This window comes from Sander vitreus, chromosome 15 (genome assembly GCF_031162955.1).
Source record: "Sander vitreus isolate 19-12246 chromosome 15, sanVit1, whole genome shotgun sequence".
NCBI classification, from domain to species: domain Eukaryota; kingdom Metazoa; phylum Chordata; class Actinopteri; order Perciformes; family Percidae; genus Sander; species Sander vitreus.
Genome location: NC_135869.1, coordinates 20,307,330 through 20,318,443, shown reverse-complemented (window position 1 = coordinate 20,318,443; position 11,114 = coordinate 20,307,330). Strand labels below are relative to the sequence as shown.

Below are 11,114 nucleotides of genomic sequence, written 5' to 3'. Positions count from 1 at the left end.
AATACAGTGCAGCATTGTCAGTATAATGAATGCAACCGAAAAGAGCTGTTTTCAAAGAGGAGTCAAACAAAAGCTGATCTACTGAAGAGAAAGCACAGAATGACAGTAGGTGATATTATTACAGTAGACTGATGCAACAGCATATCTTCTTCAGATGAGCACACTGATTTGAAGTCTCCTGTAATGTCCTCAGAGTTCAAATAAAATGGACATATCAACAGAGTTCCTTAAAGGTTGAGTCTTTGAGACTGCGCAGTCATACCATATAAATATGTAAAAATGTTGCATTGGTACCCCTATCTTTGGGAATTGACTGAAGCAACACACAGCCAGAATCTCGAACCCAGAGGCGATACTGCATTTCCTTACATCAGATCCTTTAGGAATCAAAAGCACGATCTTCACAGATCTCCAGAGCAGTTTTACTCGCACCACCAAACACTTCCACATTTGCATCAATCCAAGGAACCACGTTGCCAGGCATGTAAGCTGAGCAATTGGCCAGACCCATGATGTCCACGGGCCGCAGTACTCGGTCCCACATGTTGAACTGGCTCAGCTCGCCCACAAAGGCCTGGGTGGCGTCAAAACGGCCTCCAACTACGTCCTTCATGGAGAAACAGGAGATGAAAGTTTGTGAGTTAACTTCCGAAGGAAATGTAAACAGACATTAATTTGAATGAATCAATTCTGTTTGATTTTCATCAAACTGCCAAACAACTCTGGACATTTTTAGTGTACACTTAAAAATATCCAAGTGTTGCGCAATCTCAAATGCTGTGCAACATGCAGCAATCTCACCTTGTGTGAATGACAGAACACAGTCCTCATTAGACTCCACACTTCTGCAGGAAGTTAATGGCTCTCTGAGGATATTATTCATATGTTGCTGTACATTTATGAAGTATACACATGGTGCTGTCATGGAGCTAAATGCTAGAATAACCCGCTAACGCAACTCCCAAAGGCGTAAAGGTGCAGTTTAGAGGTAAATGAATGAGGTAATACAGAAAGGGCCATAATAGCGTGAGAAGAGCCTCCCTGCCTTCTCTCCCCTGCTCCCTGCTTTGCACCTCCAGCACTTAACTCAGGGGAGAAAATACCCAGGGATTTTACCAACACAAGGAAACACACACACACACACACACACACACACACACACACACACACACACACTCATGTGCATGCACGCACACCTGTTCTTTACCACCTAAGCTTCTCTACTGCTCTCACCTGCTCCTGGCCCAGGATGATCACCCCTCCAGGTTTAATTGGGTGCCAGGGGGCCAGGTTGTCCCCAGTGCCTAGACGCTCGCCATCCTGGTAAGCCTCCCAAAAACCGTCTCTGGTCGTCCAGGTGATGCAGATGTGGTGCCACCGCCCGTCACTCACTGACAGAGGGAGCTGGGCAACCTGGTCAGGAGTTTGGGGCAAAGGATGAGTGAGAAGAGGGCAGGGAGGCAGGCCAAAGAGCAAAGAGCAGGGAGGGGGGAGCATGAGGGGGCAAAATGAGTCAAGAGATATTTTAGATTAATTGCGGCACGTTGGAAACAAGGACAGCAATTAGAAGGGTTAGGGCTTCAAAGAGCCAGCCCTCTGCAGAGAATTCTCCAGATGAGCCGGTGCGACATATAAAATTTAGATTACCAAGGTGACATCAAGGGATAGAACATCCTTCAAAGCAGTCGGGTAGCTAACAGCAAAACAGTGTCCTCTTATGCATTTACACTTTGTTCATAGATCAAAGAAAAACAACTGGTTATTTTACCAACCAATGACATCATAGTCCTCTGAGAATACAGCGCAACACATGAGATTATGAGCGTACTTCTATGTGACTCATTAGCCTTTTTTCTCCTGAGCCTACAGAAGAATTTCACACTCATATCTTGTTGCAGATACATAAAAACCTGAAAAGATGGGAAGAGCCACTAAAAATAAAATTCAAATAACTTGCAACGACAGAGGCAATTGACCTGGTTAAGGATGGCAGGTGGCATCTTAACGCCACTGGGACTACAGGGAACACAGGCAGTATTATCATAAAGAAATAGACTGAGCCTCTGCCTGACTATTTAAAGATTTCTGACTTTAAAATGAAAAATAAATTCTAAATTCTCAAATATTCTGCAGCACTTAAAATAGGACAGCCGTGATATTTTGTGCACAAAGGGCTCAATATTAAAGCATCATATTCACAGAGCATACAAATACATGACACTCATCATCATTTAAATGACTACTAATTCTCTAAATTTCAAAACATAAAAAGCACAAATGTACTGTTATTTAGACTTTTTGACTTGTCATAGCAGGAAAAGCAGAGGTGTAACTTCTGTTTTGTGCTCCATTGAGCCAATATGTACAATACCGGTGCCCTGGAATGGGTACCTCAAAGAAATCGATACATCTACTGTATGCTTCTCCTGCTGTACCATGTCAACATGTCTGCTGTGAAAAAATGATGTATTTTACTTCTGGTTCAAAGGACATTTTCTTCTTCAGCTTCAAAAGTGTAAAAGTGTTATAGAAAATGAGCTCACATGCATGGTGTCTAAGAAAAACATGTCAGCCATATGAATTTTGAATGGTATTAGGATAATTAATAGAATAATCAGAATAATCTGCACAGAATTGCTTGAAGATTTTCTAAAATTTGGAAAATTGTCCTCCAGATAAGCATCGGATTACATGCACACTTGCCAAAAGAACCCAGTTTTAATGTTGTACAAGACCAAATTAATCTATTGCAGATTAAACTCCTGGCAGCCGCATTTGATTAGAAAATGGAAATGCCATAAGCATGTTTTACTTGATTTGAACATTGGAGAGAAAAATTCACCACATTTCGACAATCTTCCTGAATAAAGAGACCTGTTGCCTGATGAATATGTTACTGTATAATAACAAAGATTCCCTCTCTGCAGAGCCTCCCACAAATACTAAATACAGACAACGCTGCACTTTTTAATACTGTCGAGGCAGCTTTATGCTTCCCTCTCAGTATGCAGCCAAATGAACAGCATAAACAATGTTCCCCAGTGGACCCTGTTATCAACACATGGATATGCTGCTGCACATACAGTTATCATATTCTCCTATAAATTCCTTTTTCCTGGCATCTTGTGATCTTTCACTCTTTCTCTCTCCTCAGCACTCTGTCGCCTCCAAGGCTCTGCAGATTTTCTATTTCCCACACCCTTTCCCTCTTTTTTCTCTCATACACGCATCCCTTTATCCCACCAACTTTCTCTCATCTGTCTGACTTGAACACATATATAATGCATGGTGAAGGGAAAGCTGTGAGGAGACCTGCCTGTGCCAATAACGTCCAACGTAAACAAGACAGTGTTGGGGGGGGAGAGAAAAAAAAATCCTCTCCAGAGCGGGAACATTTTACAAAATAATAACAAAAATCCTCCAAATTTAACATTACACTGCTGAAGAAGCAACTGTGCCACCAGGAAAATATTTTATTACATCATCAACATAACAATAACAATTATTTCCCTTTTAAGGCTAAACTACATAAAATATTCATGTATGTTTTTAACACTTTTCTGTTGTGTTAATTGAAATCCTGTTAGTTGACTGAAATCTCACAATATGTGACTGTGTAGCAACAATATAGTGTCTACAGAGAGCAAAGGCCTTCAAATGAGCACACATGGCAGCACAAGTTCTCTAATGAATTACTGTTATTCTTGGTGGTGTGTGGAATGTGGGTCAATGATATGAAATGTTTATAAGGTGCAAAATTAAACATTCAGAGCTGATGGTCAGTGAATTTCCTCTGAGCTGTATCATGATTGTGCTCACATGTTGCAATCTGCTTGAACACAGAGAAGCAGACCAACATGAACATGCTCACGCCTTCTTTGCATTTGATTAGCATCACTGCTGATCTACTTTTACTACCATCGTACCATCGCAGTGTTGCCAGACGTGTGATGAATGATTCTGAGCTTCTGAATACATCTTGCTATATCTCTCTACATACACCCTTTTCAGGAAATCAGGGCAAAGTGAAAGAATCAAAGTAGCCTTCCTCTCCATCAACAGAACACTGTTCGCCAGTTTCTCATTATAACGCTACCTTGTCATTGACTAGTAGCTCAATGGGGTTGTTCCCCCATTCGATGAGGACGATCTCGTTGGCCTGGCCTGGCACGCCGTAAGAAAACGGGGTTCCTATGCCGGGACTGGCTCCGGACTTGAGCCACATGCACACAGTGAAGGCGTACATCTCAGGGAGGCTCTTCTTGATGCGTCCGTACAGGTAGTTAGTGCGAAGAGGGAGAGACACCTTGAAATCCTCAGGTGACTTGAAGGCATTGTTATCTGTTGATGGACAATAATTACATATGGTTATACAGTATGTTTTAAGTTAACTTTGGTGTATTATCCAATCAAGAGAGTCTTCTTCTGAGGATGACGCTGAAGAGCGTAACAGGAAGTGTCTGAGAATAGTAATACAAATGAAGACATGGAAAGGAGATTCAATTTAGGATGAGAAAGAGAATCACATGTAAGAAGCATGTTGGCTGCTAGCAAAGTAAACATAAAGCAAAGTAAAAATGGATTAGGGTGACAGTAAAGGTTGACCAGCTGCTTCTAATATCACATCAGTGAGAAAACAGGTGATTTTTAGCAGTGGGATGGTATATGTAAGACATTCTGTTAACTGGTCTGCCATCTGCAAGAGGAAAAACAAATGTGCCAAATGCAGTCCCAGGACACAACAAGACTAAGACTCTACGGTACAGCCATGCTAGTGGCTCTGTGAGGCTATACTTAGGCACAGGTATATTGTGCAGGTATTTGGTTATAAACCAAAGTATTAGATAAATGAGAATGGTGCTAATAGGAAGATCCAGGGATAAAAGTTATGACAATTCATCCTCTGAGGACCATGAATGTCTGTATCAAATTTCACAGTAATTCATCCAATAGTTATTGAGATAGTTTTTTATATAAAATAAAAAATGTCAACCTCATGTTGGTGTTTCAGAAAAAGACAGAGGTCATTAGAGACCTCTGTCAAGAGTCATTAGAATTCATCCTCTAGGAAACTTGAATATCCGTGGCAAATGTCACAGCAATCCACTCAATAATTGTAGTATAGTTATTTCAGTTTGGACCAAAATGGTGGACTGAGTGACTGACAGACACACCGTCATTGCCATCACTGGAGCCATGGCTAAAATACAAAACCTACTATAATTATTGTCAGGCTTCCATGTTTTGTTTGGTCTCATACTGGGTCATTCCCATCACAGCTTGTAAATGATGCAGCTGTTGGTCAGTTACTGTAAAGAACCATTACAGAGAGTTTTATGTAATATTCAAAAGACACTGAATAAAAGAAATGAACAAGAAATGGAGTAAACATGCATAGATAATGTGTGAAAGACAGACAGATGGACAGAGCGAGAGAACCTTACTGAAAATTTAAGGAGACAATTGTGAAAACCACACACACATAGCCTACTAATATGCACTGGGTTTTGCACGAAGGTAACATGTTGCATATTTCAGCAGGAATGAACCACAGTTGTATGGGTTTAACAGACTATTTGAGGCTTAGCTACTGTTACATAAAATCCCAATTTCTCTGGATATATGATCCATCTGTATCACTCAATGAAAGGTTTACAATACATAAGAAAAGGGATTTGTCCATGCAGAACCACAATGTGTTTCATAAAAAATGGTCCCCTGCCACTACTTCTAAGCTCCCCATTTCGGTTCCTCTACAAGCTCAACCTTAAACTTCTCAAGATCACGGGGTGCTGGACTTTATCCTGGTAGTTCTTTATTGTAAGCCTAGAGCAGGGAGACAACCAGAGCATTTTGCAAACTCCTTGCAGAGCAATCATCAGTGGAAAAAGCCTCACATTTCCATCTGGCAAAACAACACCGTAAAGCCTCAAACTCCTCCTTGTAAATGTGAGCAATTCAATTTGGTTAAAACTTGTATCCTCAAACAGCCACTGAATCAACTGAGTGTCGGGGGACATGGGCCTACAGGACATGTCCAGTGAGTGAGTGGTGAGATAATCTTCTAAAATAATTTTCCTTTTGGCAAAAGAATATATTCTGTTATTCTGACGTCTACCATCAAAGTGATAGCCTGGAGTGTGGACATCTCTCTTATAGTTCTTAAACTAATTAAACATTCAGCGTTGCTTTCCAAGCCTTATTTTTCAAGACAAGGAGCTGCTCCGAGAATGGCTCTGAGAAAAAAAGTTGTGCTGTGAGGTTTTTACTTGCATCATCAGAAATTTGCACAGAGATTGACTAAGTAGTGCTACGTCTGGCAGACAAAAAAAAAAGCCTGGCATTAAATCTGGCCAGCAGTTCACAGCACCCATTGTATCACTTACTTTTCTCAAGCTCAGTGATCCTCTCCAGGAGGGAATTGAGAGCGCTCTCAGTGCGTTGTCGGTGAGCCGCTGTGTCATTGTAGAGCTGGCTCTTCTCTTCCTCCAGATCGGCCACCTTCCGGAGGAGCTGGGTCTCCAGCGCCCCCAGACGCTGCCGCAGCAGCTCCCGCAGCTCTAGTGGCAGGGGAGTCAGGGCCGAGACACTTCCAGCTGACACATTAGTGCTGGGGAGGCGCAAACTCTGCTGCTGGGGGGCCAAGTGGGAAAGATGGCAGGAAACAGCAGCAGATAGAGAATGGAAGGATAGATAGATAGATAGGTAGATAGATAAATAGGTAGATATATAGATAGATAGATGAGGCAGAAGGGAGGGACACATACAAACCATAATCCAGTTAATCTTGTGCACTCAAACAACCATTCAGTCTCCATAAAGACCTAGATTTGCAGTAGATGACTGATTTTATCTACCTTTTAGGCCTGATATATTTTAAGCGCCATTGTTTTTGATACAGCAATATCAAAATGAAGACAGTGTGTCCCTGCGGCAGACTTTGATTGGTGACCTGCAAACCCCCATAGCTGGGCTGGGTATTAAAGGTAGGTGCCACGCGCAATGTTACCCAGAGTTCCGATCGCAGATGTTTTTTGAAAAAGAGGGAACAACAAGGCCCACGCTTATAGTTGGTGCTTTTGCCCTCAGATGTTCATTTCTAAAGCTTGTGTTGATGTTGTCCTGCTGGCTGGGATTCACACACTTTGGGACAGAATTTGATTAATCTTCCATGACACAATGGAACCATCTGAATAGCTCAAATGAGCGATTCCCAGGTAATCTGGTGCTGAAGGCTGAAGCAAGCAACTGAAAGGTCCTGAATGCAATAGATGGTTTTGATTAGTGAGTCAGGTCCTGCTCCAGTGAGCCATATATGCATATCAGAAACACCATGTCTTGCAATAATCATTATGTTAAGCAGATGCAGATCAATAGATATGGGATTAAAATGCAATATAATATGCATCCTCACAGCTGCAGTATATCCTTGATTTGATCAGGGCATTAAAGCTTCCAGTCAAGAACAAGAAACCATGGGGGGGGGGAGGGGGGAGTAGAGAGATAGAGAGATGGTTGGATCGGCAATGCAGCAAATAACCTTGAATTTAAATAAACAGCGTTGTGATTGTTTATGATAACAGAGCTGTCAGATGGTGAAAAATGCACTACACCGGTAATATGACGTAAGAGATAAAGCCATGGTTTACACCAACCTTCTGCTGTATGTAAGCACATAGGTGACCTCAACATCAGCTGTGATCTCTGAGCTTTGTGGAATGAATGCACACACCGGAAGTGAGGTCTCCTGGGGTTGAACTAAGGGCTGGTTGAGATCAAGATCTCAGGGCAACAGGAATCTATGAACCACTAAACCATCATCATCATTTGATGCAGGTGAAACTTGTGGGAATTAATTTCATCATCTGCTTAGAATAATTAGTCACATAACTGCAAATAGCCTAACACACAATATGTGGAACGAACACACACACACACACACACACACACACACACACACGCACACACACACACACACACACACACACACACACACACACACACACACACACACACACACACACACACACACACACACACACACACACACACTGTAGTCATAGATGATCCCTGCACCACATGCGTGATCACACCTTTGACACGATTTTGTGTTGCTCATTTCTTATTGGTTATATGCAGATGGATTCGCCATCAGAGTTATCTTTTAATGATTAAAAACGTATTGATGTGACACGCCTATTACGTGACCCTTTGAGCTCACGATCCCCCTGAGAGGTCTCCTGCAGCGCAGAGTATTATCAGACGTGTGTGCAATGCTCGATGTAAGGCATATGGCGAATGGACTGAAAGATATTTCCAAGGCGCGTGTGACATAAAATATACTACAGTTGGTTTTGTTGATGCGTATTAAAAGACGTGAATAATGATGTTGGTTTAGGGGGTAAACTAAACAAAAGTGATTTTCTGACCGTTTGTGCCATCTTACCTCCAAGTTCTCCAACCGACCCTTGAGACTCTGCATGGTCTTGCCCAGTTGGTCTATGGTCTCGCCGGGGTCCCGGGGCAGGTCCCCCATGGTGTTCTTGCCGTACTCCTTCCGTCTGGAGCCCTGACCCCGGGACTTGCCCTGCGGCGACTCGTCGGCTGCCGCCTCGCAGCGCGCCAGCTTGGAGTTGAGCTCCTTGATGGTCCCCTGCTGGCTCACGATGGTCTCCTTCTGCTGTAGAATGGTCTCCCGGAGCTGGATGATCGTGATCCGCAGCTCGTCCTCCACGGGGCTGCTGCTCTGGACACGGTTCCCCGTAGCACCATAGCCGCAGCCCGGCTCGGCGCCCGGGGGAATGGCGTTGCATACGAAGCGGCTACCTGTAGCCTCCTGGCTTCTCACGGTACGTCCACTGACCAGGTACAAAAGTCCAACTACTAAAGTCAGCATCCCGACTAGATAGACCTAGGCAAATCCCACGTTATTAAAGGAAAATTACTGACTTAACGTTTAAAATCCACCGTAAAAAAATAAACTTATTTCAACAACAGCTCGTTAATTGAAGCGGTTGCGGACATTTTCTACACTTTCAAAGTGTGATAAAAATAGGCTACCAAACATAGATTAAAGTGAAACCATAAAAGAGGAAAACAAATGTGAATCCGCAGTGAAAAATCATAAAATCATACATCCACCAAACACATGGTCGCTCCTGTTTGAAACAAAGACACCAACAAATCTGAATTCTTACTTTCAGCAGGTGGAAACTCGGTATCAGGATTTGATAGTTTTTTGTCTTCCTTTAGTGGAAGACAAAAAAAGTTGTACTGATTTGTTATCTTGAGAGAGAAAAAATCCACAGCAGGTAGGGAAGTCAGTTTAGCCTGTTTTGCCTCTCCGGTTGGTTGGGTTGTCAGTGAGTGGTGCTGAAAAGACAGCGACGCTGCTCAACCAGATTATGGGGAGGTGCGCACTGGCTCTTCCGCACATCATCTGTGTACTCCGGTTATTCAGCTTCAGTCTACGTCATCACTATCCCAGTGGATCCAAGTCAAAATTTGGGTCTGTTTCATTTATCACTTGTTTAAATGCGCGGAAGCTTAAAGATGTCAAGCAAAAGCACATTAAGTTAGTTCTCCAAAAGGGTTTACCTGTGTTATCTGTGTTTTAAATGGGAATCTACGCCCCACATGAGGCTACAGGCAGTATTACATTCAGGCTCATTCTCTTCTTGTTTCTCCCGGGAGAAGAAGTTAATTCGTGATCTGCGGCATTTTACGAAAAATTACACTGATTAGCCCCATAAGGCTGTTTCAAATGCAGGTCAGCAGAAGGTGACAAACAGGGCTGCATCAATCATGAATACATGGCCTTTTTGCCGCCATGTTGTTTATTCATCACTAATGAGTGCATTTTTTCCATGACATTTACTGATTACAGTCATATATTAACAAGCACACTGTATCCAGAGTTCTGTTTTCAGCTCAAAAAGGGATGACGCTCAGATCTGCGCAGATCACAGTAAAAAAAAAAAAAAAAATCCACAATGACAATGTCCAGTGGAACCCAAAATGATGATGTGGCGCCTGACATCAACTGTGTTATTAAAGTTTCACACACTGCTGACTGCAATATCATCAGGAGCAAACACTGTGTACCTTTGCCTGCCTGGGCCTGTGTGTGTGTGTGTGTGTGTGTGTGTGTGTGTGTGTGTGTGTGTGTGATCATGGCAACATTTCTGTAGCAGGGGCTACCACAGAGGAAGTTTTGAGTACTTTGTCAGGTGTTTATATGTCTTTGTCATCGAGATAGCATCACAACCGTGCAAGATACAGTCATGAAACACGTGCATAGTTGAGATCATAATGAAGGCCGAGTTTAAAGAAGGTTGTGGTCCGAGCAAGGGTGCAGGAAGTAGGTGGGTAGAAAGCAAGAAAGCCCCCCCCCCCCTACACACACATACCATACTTTACACCCCTAGCATGATTTGTCCTTGCGACTGTGATCCCATGCATCGCAAGATGGTCTCTAGTTGATAACTTTATAGCTTTAAGCCTACATCTGTCTGGATCCTGGATTCTTGCACTCTCTATGCAGTCTGAATTTGTTTGAATAAATATTATTTTCTTTCAACAGGGCACACTTGGTCTAAGGTCGAACATTAAGGATTAGTAAATCCAATTGAAATCCACAGCTCAAATCAGAAGTTTGATTGCGTGACTTGAATGTAAAACCAGCTCTATTGACTTCTCTCATTACACATTAATTTGCACTTAACAAAATGACTTTCATTTTCTACACAGCATGCTTCGTGACATTCGTTAAAACTTGACTCTTGTGATGACAGTATTTGTGCCTTTGATAGAATGTGACTTTGTGCCATGTTGCTGATCAGATGAATGTGTTCAAATTAAAGACAGTTCAGACATATTAAACACACGTTTTGCTGTGAAAATATGATGGTTGATGCTGAATGGCACCAAGGTCATACTGAATATAGTCATAGGTTGTCTTTAGCTTGATGTTTGTCATGCTCATAAAAGATTGTCTTTATCTGTGTTAATTATACAGTCAGTGCACTTTGCATTATGGAGCCCTCTCTTTGGCCCAGGTTGCTGTCATTTAAGGATAATGCATTTCTTTTATTTGATATTTTTTACATTTCTAG

At 42.4% G+C, this 11,114-nt stretch overlaps 1 protein-coding gene across 1 annotated transcript; it reads right to left on the bottom strand.

Moving 5' to 3' along the window:
* Positions 1–379: 379 nt before the first annotated feature.
* Positions 380–8,896, bottom strand: nptx2a (neuronal pentraxin 2a). Its single transcript, XM_078269811.1, has 5 exons — positions 8,447–8,896; positions 6,387–6,633; positions 4,097–4,341; positions 1,234–1,413; positions 380–607 (listed from the first exon to the last, which is right to left on the bottom strand). Exons 1-5 carry the CDS (start codon positions 8,894–8,896, stop codon positions 380–382), a joined length of 1,350 nt encoding a protein of 449 aa, XP_078125937.1.
* Between the last annotated feature and the right edge of the window lie 2,218 nt (positions 8,897–11,114).